Source organism: Anser cygnoides, chromosome 10 (genome assembly GCF_040182565.1).
Source record: "Anser cygnoides isolate HZ-2024a breed goose chromosome 10, Taihu_goose_T2T_genome, whole genome shotgun sequence".
Classification (NCBI taxonomy): domain Eukaryota; kingdom Metazoa; phylum Chordata; class Aves; order Anseriformes; family Anatidae; genus Anser; species Anser cygnoides.
Window position 1 is genome coordinate 827,107 of NC_089882.1, and position 14,316 is coordinate 841,422.

Sequence of the window (14,316 nt, forward strand, 5' to 3'; positions counted from 1 at the left end):
GCATCCAGGCCACGAGCCTGCAATCAGTTACACTTATGTTGAACCTCATGCACATTTGTCATTCTTTTGAAATCAGCAGGATTATTCACCTCTGAAAGACAAGTGTGTGTGGAACTGATTCTGTGAGCAGACCCTTCATTATTATTGGTTTCATTATGAATCTGAGAACAGGAAGAGGAAAATCTGCACTAGGACCGCAAAATTTAGGTCTTAGGGATCATAGTAGACAAAACTTAGGTATTCTGTCTGCTGGTAGTCACTGAAAGAGAAAAGGATCACTCGAGCAACATGCATGGTAAGTGGTGGAAGGCATGTTCTGGGGGATAAAAGAGATTATGGAGAACAAGAGAGCTGAAAGTTATTCCATTGGTTCCCTAGCTGAGCTGAACCTTTTGGGGCCCTGTGAAAAATCACAAACACATCATGAAATGGTAGGAATGGTGGAAGAACAGTAGAATAAGTGTAGAAGGAAAGATTAGAAGTTTTTTTTTTTTTTTTTAAGGTTCTTAACATCTGGATCTAGTAAGTATTTTGATGTTACATTTTCCCAAGCTGGTTAGTTGAACCCGAAGAAGGATATTTTTTGGCTCATCCTAAATGGTAATGTTAATATCATCTAGGAAACATTTGTTTTCCCCAGACACTGCTTTTTACATTGTTCCTGGTTGTGCTGGATGCAGTTTGCAGTGTCATGTCTGCTGTATTTGCAGATTTTTATTTATTTTTTGGTATTAGTGCCAGTATTTAGCAACGGCATTTTAAATGTATGCAGAAGTATGATATTAATGATCTTATTTCCTTCTGTTCTTGATGAGATTTTGTTTGCAAATTTGGGATTGATTCTCTTAATAATATTCATGCCCTTCCTTCACTCCCCAAATAGAAAACCAATAACAGCTATGAAGACATTAAGACAGACTAAGTGAAATCTTCAGCTACATTATATGAACATAACTGCTGCAGGTAATTAACGCCTTTCATTTTGAGAAATGATTTGAAGCTCTTGAGGGAATTTGGAATGATATTTTACATTTTATTCCAACTAGTAATGTAGAAAGGAAATGAAATAAGACTGATTTTATTTTCCATTTTTTGCTGTCTCTCTTCTCTCCCTGTTCTTTCTCTTGTTGAAAAACTATTGTCATTTATGTCATTAAAACATAGAATTATTGCCCCCAGACTTTCAGTGAACCACAGCTGTTGACCTTTTTTGTCAAAAAGCTTTGAATACAAAGCTACATTGGGAACATTTGTAGTCTGTGGACCATGACAGTACTGTAGACTTCTCTCCTGTCCTGACAGAAGAGAGTGCCAGAGGGTGTGCTCACATAGTGACTGCATTATTTTCTGGCAATTGTAGTAAATATTTCCTTGCCTTTGGTTTTTCTGCCTCATCTCAAGTGTACAGTCATCCTTCAAACCTATTATACCACCTTCTGAATACTGTGGCTTTGTCCCTTAGGTTACATAGTCTATTGTTTAAAATGTTTACCAGAGCTGTACAGATATTAAATTAAGCATTGCAGCTTAATGTGGAATGTGTAGATACTTGAAGCTGGATTTAAAAAGTCATCTTGATTTCCTTGCTGTGTAATAGTATATTGCATTGAATGGGAAAGAAAGTTAAATTTTAACCTTTTCTAATACAGGAAGTGCTAATTTTCAGTGGAGGCTTATGAATATTAAATTAAATACTGAATGCTAAGCATGTGAAAAACTCAAGATGTTTGCTTAAAATATGCCATAAACTCTTATTTTTCTGGGTGATTAAATTAATCACTTTTCAGTAGTGCACACCAGCTGCTGCATCTGTAAGTAAACCAAGTACTTTCCCACAGTACATGCTGTATATTTCATTCTTGTAGCATTTTATTTTGACAGGTAATCTTTATTCTTCTGCATATGAAATCAAAATTCAGAAGATGAGTAAAAATTAAAGATTAATTACAGTGTGTTTTACAATTTCTGTGAATTTAGATAGGGCCATATTTTTACTGACAAATGCAAAGGCAAATACAAAGCTCCATTTCTCAAATGTACTCTACTCATAGCTACTCATAGCATGAAGGCTCATGTTTGGACCTAATTTCTTTCTTCTCTGTACAGCTGACGTTTCCCCAGTCTTTCTCTTGTGAATGTATGAGAAAAGCGGGAAGACTAGTGGTGGAAGGGAATTCTGCTTTTTTTTTTCCTTAGGATAATTTTTCTCTGTGAAACTTGATCTATCTTCATTATACTTATGAGATTTTGTGAAAAGAGAAGAAGCAATGTGATGTGAATGCAAAAATCACACATTTTCAATACAATTCATTAGATTACTCTGTAATTTATATATATATATATATAAACAAACCTAAACCCTTTCATAACTGAACTTTCTAAGCATTACCATAATTGTAAGCATACACTTACTCTAAATAGTCTTTTCCCTTAGAGAATAAGCAGGTACTTTTTTTTTTTTTTTGTATCCTCAGTCAATTCCACTTAGAGGTGCAAGGAACAGAAATTGTACTTGCAATTCAACTGCTATTTTGAAATTATACTTGCATAAGAGAGGCTGCTTTCAGAAAAAAAAAAAAAAAGATTTTTATATGCTTCCCTCCGTTTTTCTATAATAGGACAATATGCTTTGAACAGAAAGTTCTTCGGTATCCTGAAAATCGAATTTAGGATTAATATTTGAAATATTTTGCATCACAAAAGCCTCAACCTATGAGCAAAATGTGACTTGCAGAGCTCCAGCTTCTGGTTACTCCAGATCCCAGGAATCGATATTAGGGACATGGGGGCTGCAGTGATTAAACAGGAATGTTGTTTGACTCCTCTGCTTTAGGTAGAAGCAAAAGACTGTATTGAAAGAAGTATGAAGAGCAGGAACAGGCATTGATGATATGACTTATGATCATTTCACAAAAATTAAGGATAAGCTTTCACCCCAATAAACTTTTCTTCTCAATTAGTGGCAATATTACTGGAAGACCTTTGTGTTGAAATGTCTAGGCTTATTTAAAACTAGAATATCTATTTTTAAACTATGTTGTTGTATTTAATACAAGAGCTGTTAGTAGTATATGCGACATATAATTTTTTCTTTTTTTTTCATATCCATATGCTTTGTAGTCTGCAGTGAATTAACCACATTATAAAAGGCATTCTGCGTTGTCATTTTTTTACTGCTGTCATTACTAGTAGGCCTGTATCTCACCATAAAAGGCTGCATGCTAGTTGCTGAATGCTCCACATGCAGCCTGGAATGCTCCATAACTGCAAGCAGCAAGCTAAGACACCTTGCTGCACAAATGCTGCCTCCACTCATATTTTTTGGACTAGCACATGTGATCATTCAAGTGGCTTAAAAAAAAAAAAAAGCATCCATACAAATCATGTAAGTAAAAAAGGTAAATGGCTGAGGATGCACTTCAAAGCGTGGGAATGAGTGATGGGTCTTCAGTGCTGGAACAGTGTGATGGAAAAAGAGGGTAGGAGAATTACGGTAATGGCTCCTTATACTAACTCTGAACAAAGCACTTAAGCTGAGTCAGATTTATGGTGGTGTTTGAGTAGAACAGCTACATTGTTTGCACTCAAATCCATCTTGTTTTCCTAATCTAATATATTGTTATACAAAAGAGAGGTACACATTTTTTCCTTTCTATTGGTGGTTGTCACAGGACATCTATTTTATTTTTGTATTATTCCAGGGAGAACAGCACAACAGAAATTATATCCAGGAATAAAATGCTAATTATATACATAAACTTATATCTAAATTCTTCATAACAGCCTAGGTAACAAAGGAAAGGTGTTTTCTGTTGTCATCGTGGTGATCTTGTCCCTCTTCGTTTTAGCAAATCTCCTAAAATATAAAGCAATTATAATACATAAAAAATTAAGGTGTAATACTGTTACTGGAGGCCAAAGCAGTGAAAGTATGAACTTAGAAAAAGGTTAAAATAGTGAATTGAGGAAACACAAAAAGGAGAGAACTGTGGTTCAGAGAAGCTCGGATCTAGCAAGGGAAGACTATTAGGCTAAATCCAGCAAGGTGCTGGTGCAGTAGTTCTGATCTGCCAGTAACATGCCTTTCATATTGCTGTTTTCTAAATATATTGGTTAGTTAACATTCATGTCTAGAAAAAAAAAAAAGAAAAAAAAAAAGAAATCTTAGAATAATAAGAAAGTCCTATCTGTTCACCTTAGTGTTTTTAAAATGAAGTTTAAAGTGGTGACTTATTCTTACTATAAACATTTTTTTTTTTCTCCAAAAAATAACCAAATCAACCTACTTCTTTAAGGCTGTTATTTCATTCAAAGTCTTGATAATATGGAAGGGATAAACGTCTTCCTGAGCTAAACCATAAGGTAGCTAAGATGCAGGGATCGTTACATCAGCACCTCTTGTCAGAGGCTGCTTTCTCCATGCCCAGGCTGTCCCTTGCTTGGCATCCTTACAAACAAAAAGATTTTTTTCCAGCTCTTCTGGAAAATATTTAAAAAAGAAAAAAGGCTTTGAATAAATATCCAATTCCGAACTGCCCACAACTACCACTTGCATCCTCAGATTGCTTTCTGTGACCCAAAAGTGGTTTGCAAGACCTTTTAGCTAGCTCTACTGAGTATGGAAACATTCTGGGGACAAAATCAGGAGTCTGTGAATACCAGTCAGACAATAGGCTGAATTCCTGAGTCTTACAAAGCCTCACAAAATGGTACGAGGAGTATATGAAAAGGTGTAAGACAAAGAGGAATCCAAAGCCTGCCATTTATATGAATGCATGCAATAGGAGATATCAAGCATTGCTCTTGACACTTAAGAGCATTGAGACAGATCATTATTTTGATGTGCATTTCATCTTCCAGATCAGATCTTTTCAAGGTAATCTTTATCACCAGATTAAGCAGATTTTCTGAGAAAAGGGATGACTTTATCTAGAGAAAATAAAATGGTTTATTGCTATTATTTAAATTTGTGCAGAAAAAAAAGGGTGAAATTTTCAAGGGCATATGTGGTAAATTAAATATATAATCCCACTGACAAATATCCCATCTCATATATGCCTCTACATTGTGCCCTTGCTGCTCAGAAAATGTTCTCCTTTTTGTCCTAACATTTAGGTTTATCAGGGAATTACTGTGTTGTATTAGTTTTTTACTGTGCTAATACCAGAAGCACAACAAAGCAAAGGAGTATTTGGAATGAAATTAAAAGAGAATGTATACGTATAATTCAAGATACTGGTTAATCCTTAAAGGGAAAATTTGTAATAACAAAAATAAGAAAATAAGCCTCTTTGTAAGAAATAAGAAAGAACTAGGAAATTATTGACATTTTTTCTCCCCATGCAATAGTCCTGAACAAACAAACAAAACAACCACAAAACAACAAAACAGTTAATTGACCTGTCACAAAGTGGACCAATAGGCTGAGACGTTTTTAAATTTTTAACATAATTGAAATCAGTATCTATATAAGTTGCCAAAATAAAATACAAGCATGACAGATTAAAAATATCAGCAAAAGAACATTTTTGAACACATTAGATGCAAAAACATTGGAAACTATTCATCTAATTTAATTGTAATCTTTTGCCAAAAACATTAATGCAATACCTTTGAAGAGTAATTGGTATAAAGAATATCCTCAAAGAGGAGCATTTCCACATGCCTAGGCTTTATTTTGCCCTCATTAAACTTTATTCTGAGTTGAGTATTTCCTGTCTAAAGCATAAGGATTATTCTTCTGCAAACATATTAACTTTTGAGCTTTATCACATTATGCTTCCCAATGCCTTTTCCAGATGCTGATTAGTTAATTATAATCAAAGAGGACTTTTTGGTCCTTTAATGTCAGGTCTACCTTTGTCCTTTGTTTAATCAGACAGGTTTGGAAGCTCATTCTGGTCACCCTGTTCATCAGGAGATGGCTTTCAGGCTGCATAAGAACCAGCATGTACAATGTAGTTAAAGTTTAATACAACCATGAATTAAGGACTGAAGAATGGTAAGAATGGAAGGAGGCCTTGTGCAGGACTGTCATCTACCTTATTTTTAGTCCCAAGTGTAAAACTTTCACTGAAGGAACAACAGGAGAAAACTATATTAGTTTATCATCGTATTCAATTCTGAATGATCCCATCTTAAATTCTTGTTTGCAACTTTGAATTGATAAGTTTTTTTGAGGTATGACTTAGCTATATGTGCATCATGATGAATCCTTGGTCTTTAGCTAGTCTAATTGGATAAAATCAATGTTGATTTTATTAATTTGTATCATAATCAAATGAACTGATGTCATTGTCTATGAACTGAATTTATTTCCTCATGAGCTCAAGATCAACCAGATGCTTAGAAGTCAAGATGTTGTCACAAAATGGAAGATATATTCAAATAAAGTCTAGACTTACTATCTCTCTCTCCCTCTCCCCCAACATCCCCTTTTCCCCACCCCAGTTATCTCATGAACTTTGCTTCTCACTGTAAATTTGTCTGATACTGACATTTTCAAGATAGTAAGTCTAGACTTTTGGAAACTCTGGAGACTAATGAAAAAGTCATTGAGGTGGTTCTTAAGTGTCTTGGGCAGCATTCCCAGGGCACCTTTGACAATCAGTGTTACTTTAGTATTTTCCCTCCACGTTTAGAGGTGGTCTTTATTAACTTCTGCCTGAGGCTAATCTTATGGACAAGCAAATGTTTATGATAGAGATATTTTGGGTTTATGATCCAGTAGGATGTTTCATTAACTTCTTGTGGCTTCTCCAGTCCAAATAAGTGTTAAGCATCTTTGCTTTTACCATTTTTTGTGAGCCGATCATTCCTATTCCTGGGGAGATAATGCTGGCCACGCAAAGATCAGTGGAGGAGTGGAGGATGTTGGGTATTTGATTTTGCCTAGTATTAAGGATTCACTAGTGGCAGATACCATATGCTCTCTGTATGTGTGATATGATTTTTGCCCTCACAAGAGGGCAATTAATCCAGGTGCTAGGCATCTTTTGCAAGCTAATTAATGAATGTACTTTTGAAGAGATGAAGAAATACTGCGTATGACAGGATTATTCTCAATTTGGCAAAGTCATGTTTCCATTACTGAACTTGAATTGATTGTTTAAATAAGAATTATTATAATACTGAATATTTACATCCCAATTCTAATTTCCAACGATCACTGAAATCGGGTAATGTAAAGATGTCTTATTTTCAAAACCAATCAGCTCAAGCGATTTTAACAAAATTTTCAACACTGTAGTACACTTGCTTTGCTTCTGCTATTATGTATTGACTCTATTTTGCTTATATTATACATAGTAGGCTTTAGTGGATTTATAAAGATATTTTAAAGGCATATTTGAGTGTCATTCTCTAATTAAGTCACTGGTGCAAAGAGATTTGGTTCATAGAGGTTCAGAAGTGCCTGACCACACACCAACCTGCTGGCAGAAAATGCTGTATCAGCATAGCACCTCTTGACACTTGCTGAGCTGAGAGCTGGGTGCTGCTGTACACACTGAGAAACCCCTCTGGCATCAATTACTCTCACTCAGACATCACATAAATGTAGTTTTCTGTTTGGTGGATTCTGAAAATCACAGCTGCTCTGTCCTGCCCCAAAGTTTGTGTTGTTGTTACTGCTGCTTGTGCCCATGTGCAGTGCTGCTGTAAAGCCACAAGGTATATTTCATTCTGTCTGTCTCTTCACAGTTTCTCTGTCCCACCTTTGTTAAGAAATAGCTCTTCCACTACAAGAACAAATTTCCACTTTCTGCCCATAATCCAACACATACAACCAACTGTAATCTCAATCTTTTTATTGGCCAGATTAAACCATTGGGTTATTCCATGAAAAAATGTGATTATAACCATGGCCATACTTAAGTACCATCAAAAAGCATCAAATCTCTTACATTTAATGTTTGTAGAAAAGATTTTAATACTTTTGCAAATTATTTGCTTGATAGCCACTTGGATTAAATACCTATAGTCCCACTAAAATCAGCATAGCCATGCTCACTTACATTTTCTCTTCTGTCAGACTTGTATTCTCATTTAGCCCAGTCAGCACTAAGAAACTTATGTAATAGCTTTGATGCATCTATCTTTGTCAGTTTTCAACTAGTCTTTTCTAATACATCAGTTCCTGTTGGATATGGTGTACCCATGTGTTTCTTTGACCTTTCTTGGGAGGTTGATAAATGTGTTTTTAAGCATCCATAAGTGAATTGTAATATATGCTAAAATTATATTTTTGCAATATTTCTGCCAAAACGAACTACAGTGGATGGCTTGTGTCCACATTGCATTGGAATGTGCATGCTCATAAAATTTTACACCGGACATTTGACATCTTGCCAACATTCATTTGCTATCACATCACCATCATTTCCAACTTTAAACTTATTAGTACTGAGTGCATATATAAGCATAGTTGTATGCTCCTTAGAATATTATATATTTAGAGGGGAAGGAAAGATGAAGCCAGAAAGAATATATGAAGGTCTACTTAAAGAGCTATATTAATGCTTGAATTTATTTCATCCTGCATTACACAACTGTATGAGACATAAAATATATATATATATTTATATATATATATATATATATGTAAGAAACTTTCAGGTATTGAAGCTATATGGGAAAAGTTACCAACTTTTGTTTTATTAAGTTGAGGAAAGTTTTTGCCCATTAGAAGTCAGAGTTATTATGTCTTCATTAATATGTACATAAGCTGTAGTCCAGGAAATTACAGGTCAGAGGGCCCTGTGTTGTCTGAAAAATACAATGAAAGGAACTGTTTTCATGAAAATTCTAATTTAAGCAGTATTCCTTCTTTTAAATGGAATTATAATTAGCTAATGTAAAGGAATATTGTAAAGGCAAATTATATATCTCCTACTTCTGTTATGGATCTCTTCTTAGTTTCTGCATCAGAATAGAGTACCAAAATTTGTATTTTGCTTAAATTTCACATTTTTAATTCACTCATTTGTGAGGATTAATTATGAGACTGTTTACTCTTGTTTTTGTTATTAATGTATTAGATAACCTGGTCTTTTTTTCATAATGCTGTTATGTTTGGGATTACAGCACAGGTTAGGGTCTAGCAATACAACATCATTTGAATTAATATTTATGTGTTATATATATATGTATGTATATTTAAGTGTCAAGTGACTTTCCAAAATCTTTATATATACATATAAAATGTATAAACCTATACTCTGAGCCCTATTAAGTGATGCTGTGTTCAAAAGAAAGTATTTCTATTACCTGATCTTCTAGGTTTGTTAAGTGGGAAATCTGCATACACCCACATGTTCATACCGGTAAAACTGTTTATAAAAACAAGGCTCTGCCCCTTCAGCTGATAGGAGGATCCGGTGGTCATCTCTAGAGATGTAGATCCTTGTCAACAAGATGACCTTTGACGAAGATGGACTGGTAAGCTGTGATATGCAGGAAAGGGAAAAATGGAATCAGAGAGGAAAGCATATGAAATTAAGAGAAGGGAAAGATTTCTCTTAGTTTGAAATAAAAAGAAATTACAGAGGGAGAGAAATGCAAGAGGGAATATCAGAGGAATGGATGATCTCAGAAGCTTCAGATTGTTCTTAAATTGTCCACATTTTTGGACTTTACCTGAACCGTGTAGGTTTTTATATTGATTTTCTATATTACATCTGTATGAACTTATGCTATAAGAAACAGAAGTGCTTGAAAGAAAATGAACAAACAAGTCTGGTCTTCATTAGTAATAGAAAACAAAGGACTAAAGCAAAATTAATCCTCTTTGTAACCATATAAAGTTAAGAGGTACAGTGTTATGAGACAAACAGCAGAAAAATTACATCTGAAGTCTGTAATAAGATTTACAGCATTATATTTTAAGGAGCTTAAACCCATATTTATGAATGCTTTGCATTTTATTTGAATCTTGTGAAAAGTTGTCATTTTCCAGGATTTCTCTACTTTAGGACTAATACCTATAGAAAATTACAACTTGTTGCTTTGCAGACTGTACAAGATTTCATTTTGACCTGGCTGCTGCTGGGGTTGGCTGCTTAATTACATTTAGTTTGTGACATTTAGTCACTCTCTGCTTAAAAGATAAATGTCGTGTCATTTCATGAGAGAGTATGCATTTCACCTTGAATGTTCTGCTATTGATCTACTGCTAAAAATAGAAAAGCTTCTTATAATTATCTTAGCTAATTTGAATCTTTTGTAAGATTGAACTGATTGGATGCACAATCAAAGGGATTGTAAGAAAAAGAATATTTGGTGCAGTTGTTTCTTCTGAAACTTGTGAGATTGAAGAGAAAATGATACATTCCTTATAAGATCATTTTTGGGCAGAAGCTTCTCGCTACATCTTGCTGTGAAAAGGCATTGATCTCACTCCTCTCTGTGGGTTCTCACTCAGCCATCAGGACATAGCAAATTAGTGCTGGCATCACATCTGCAGCCCAATTCCTCTATCTAACACAATAGCATCTGGAGTAACACATAGGACATTGACAAACTATCAAGTGCCATATATTACCATAGAGTTCCAAGTGTTCTCATTTTCCCTCTTCGCGATTTTCTTTAAAACAACCACCACCAACAACAACAAAACACACAAACACACAAAAACAATATCATTCTGTCAAAAATAACATGACTAAAATTCTGGGGTTGGTAGGATGTGGCATACACTAATATGTGGGAGGGTACAAGTCTTCTAAAACTCATATGGCCTAAGGCAAACTCTAGATCTTGATTAAGAGTTACGTAAGTGAAATTGGTATCTTCTTTCTTCAGTTCATTTTTGTAAATAAATAAAATCACTGTGGGCTGTTCTAACAGTGAGACATATTCATGTTAGGAATACCATCTGTATTATGTGTTTTTTAGTATATGGGTGGGTAACAGTAAATATTATGTAACTGTTAAGATTTGGATAAAAAACAGTGTCTTGCTATCCCCTTGATAGCCTCTCATCCCCTGAGGTACTGAACGCTCATTTTCCATAGTAATCATTCAGCCCTTTGTTTTCATCAAATGATTGCATCAGATAATACATTTTAGCTTACGTAGCCTAGAACTGGTAATCCCAAGAGATTAATAAGATTATAAATGTAACTAAAATTAATCAAGTTTAATCAAGAAAAAGGATTAACATGGCAATATTTTCTTCTTGTTGTCAATCAATCAAATGAATATGCAATGCAGAACCTAACCCAGCATTGTGTAGCAACACTTCAGAATTTCAAAACTTCCCCAGGCGAAAAAGTTTTACATTGAAATTGTGAATATGTAAAATAGAATGAAGAATTTATATCCACTGCATTAATTCCATGCCCATTGCGTTTTAAAACAAACTACAGTTAAAAATATAAAATAATATCAGATATAATGCATGAATAATCCAAACGTGGCATGAATAAATTGATTTGAACCAATCATTTAACATGTAATTTATCTGCAAAGAATTCCTGATGATGGAATTCCTGGACTGTCATTTTCAAAAAAAGCAGTGTTGATTAGCAGAGATTGAAGACCATTTTTTTTTCTGATTTTTCACTTGATATTGTTTTGTTTTGTCAGAATAAATTTCCATACCTATCTTTGAAGTAAAGCATCGACTCTCTGTCTTCCAGAGATCTTCTTTAACATTGTTCTAAACAAAGTTCATTGTACTCTGTTTAATCTTGCTAGGAATGCAGCTTTCAAAGTCAATTGTTGTCCATTTGGAGCTGTGGACAATAGAAAATAAAAATATGTTAGTTTATCCATTACATTTTCCTACTGGTGATAACTTCTCCCTAAGCAGTGTTTGCTGCTGTCATGCTCCTGAATCTCTTAATTTTGGATAATAACTAGCTTTCAGATTGTCACAACAACAGATTTTCATGTATGCAAGACTAGAATTAAAAATATAAAATAAGAAAGTTTTTCTTAAAGTTAGGCCTTAATTTTTAACTGGACTGTGTTCTAAGTGACTAATTTATGTTAAATTAAGAACCTACATTTGGGGAAGAACTGCATTGCAGGGAGTGAGGCTATGTAGTCTAACAGTTCTGGCAGTGAATGGGCCATTATTCTGCTGTAAGAGGTAGAACATCCTGCTTCACCTCTCTGTCTTTTCTGTTTTTTTTTCCAGTCTTTATTTGTCTTATCTGCCTAGAATGTTTTCCAGTATGCTTATACAGCCATTTCAAATACTATTTATAATACAAATTTATGATAACAATAGAGTTAGTTACAGATCTGTCCTCCCTTTGGAATAAATATTCCTCTCCCTCTCAGTCCCACTGAACAGTGAAAATCTGAAAAGGCTCACATAAGCATGGCAATGTATTGTGCTGCTGACTTTAAGATAAATAATAAGCAAACAAACATGTCTTTGTCTGACAAGTTTTGGCTTGGGCACACCCACTTATCCCTCATCAACCAAGATAAATTGCTTCAGAGGGAGGACTTCCATGTTCACAGAAGGAATGCAGAAGTTCTTTCTATTTTGTACATGCTTGGTGCCTTTTCTTTGTTATCAGTTTCATGTCCTCTTTGTGTTTTAAAGCTCTGCTTGGGAAAGGAGGTTATAAATATTAAAGCTCTGCACAGTTTCTTGAGAATGATTTGGGATTTTTTGTTTTGTCTTAAATATTCCTTGCTTGTGCTATTTTTACCTCAAAGCTATCCTTCCTCATCCAGGCAATGTATTTTTAGTTTGTCCTGATAGTTGAAAATATTTTTATTAATTGGACAGAGATTACTTCTGGCTTTTTCCTTTTCCAATTCTGTTGTAATATTGCCAGCACTGAGAAACACACACTTAGAGCAGATCTTGCAAATGTTATATGAAAGATATAGAATTCATATTTTGGAAGTATTTTAATGAATCCCCTTCCATAAACAGCAAGAGTTCTTTAAACACTGTAATGTGTGTCTTACGTTGGACTTTGTGAAGAAAAATCCAAAGTCTTTGTTCATAATTTCATAGGACTTTGTAACTAAAATTTTAATGTGATCAGGCTGTGGTTGATACAGTTTCTGTATCATGGCAGACAACACAAATATGTTTCTGGCATGGCTTAAATTAGATGAGAAATTCTATTTTCCCTCTCATAAACATTTACAGTAGTTATTGACACATACTTGAAAGGCCAGGATTTTGACTTTTAACTAGGGGTATATATATACCTCTAGCTGTAGGCCCCATTTTAGCTCAGGTTCCCTTTCCCACTGTTCTAGAAAAATAAAAATTATGTAAAGAACTTTTCCACATAAGATTTTCCATATTTCCCTACATTTTATTTGCGTGGGTTTTAAATAGTCTAAATAGACCCTTTTCTTTGATGTGTGAGGGTAATGGACGGATCCCTCTGTCAATTCCCACGATCACCCAAGCTCTGTCAGGGAGCAGTGGGAAAGGATATGGAGTTAGCAATAAAAGAAAGAGTCCAAGTGCAATGCAAAAAGGAAAAGAATACTTTCTGTAATTAGAAAGTCTGTAAATTACTGTAGCCCTTGGGTCAGTGTCCCTAGGGTTAAACCATATTTTTGCACCATTTAAGTAGCTACTTATTAAAACCATGTAGATGCTTGAACAAGCAAGCTGTCATTTTACTCTGATAAGTGTACCTTCTCCCGAGGAGGGAAGGCAAATGTGCCTTGATAAGAATACAAATACTTTTTAAAGGGTAGATTCCCACATACACGGCCCTTCTCCATTAAAGGCACATTGTCAGGTGAACTTTGCAGACTTTAGAACCAAATATTTGTGTCTCAGAGCTGCTGACTCCTACAGAAAAAAAGCCCACAAGAAATATGGAAAGTTTCCTTGTAGGTTACTTCTCTTATTTATTTATTTATTTGTGGTTTTGCTTGTAATGCAGCAGGAGTGGTTTTCCCTTGTGAAATGAGTAGTGAGCTCTGCAGAGCTCATAGGGGATCCTCTGGAACCACAAAGCTGTCTTCAGGGTGATCAGAGCTTCTGCCCTTCAGTCTTCCCTCTTTCAGTTTCTCAAGCACAGAGAAGAGGGAAGGATTTGGATTTGCTCAGCAATGGTAATTTGCTCATGGTTTAATTAACCCTCAACAGCGTTCACTTTTTGGCAGACTTCCAGTGGAGTTCAGCAAGGATGGTGGCTATCACTCATGCCTGTACCTGCCTTCTTCCTCTTCCAGAACTGGAGAGGTTTCTGTGCAGGTTCAGAAATGGCAGTGACATCCATCAGCCCTCTTTGAATGTACCTCGACACAGTGGGACCCTCATGAACAAATTATGCAGTCTGCCTTTGTTTAACACACTGGGTTAAACTCTGTTTTTCTTCT

At 34.9% G+C, this 14,316-nt stretch overlaps 1 protein-coding gene across 21 annotated transcripts in view; it reads left to right on the forward strand.

The window, feature by feature from the left end:
• The window catches only part of ERC2 (ELKS/RAB6-interacting/CAST family member 2), a 523,782-nt gene that overhangs the window by 479,691 nt on the left and 29,775 nt on the right, over nucleotides 1-14,316 (forward strand). The window contains exon 21 of one of the 21 annotated variants that reach the window (XM_048047560.2): nucleotides 884-963. The exons of the other annotated variants lie outside the window; for them this stretch is intronic. Coding sequence (XP_047903517.2) covers nucleotides 884-922 — 39 coding nt within the window. The 3' untranslated portion in view covers nucleotides 923-963. The remainder of the gene's footprint in view (nucleotides 1-883; nucleotides 964-14,316) is intronic. 21 annotated transcript variants of the gene reach the window in all.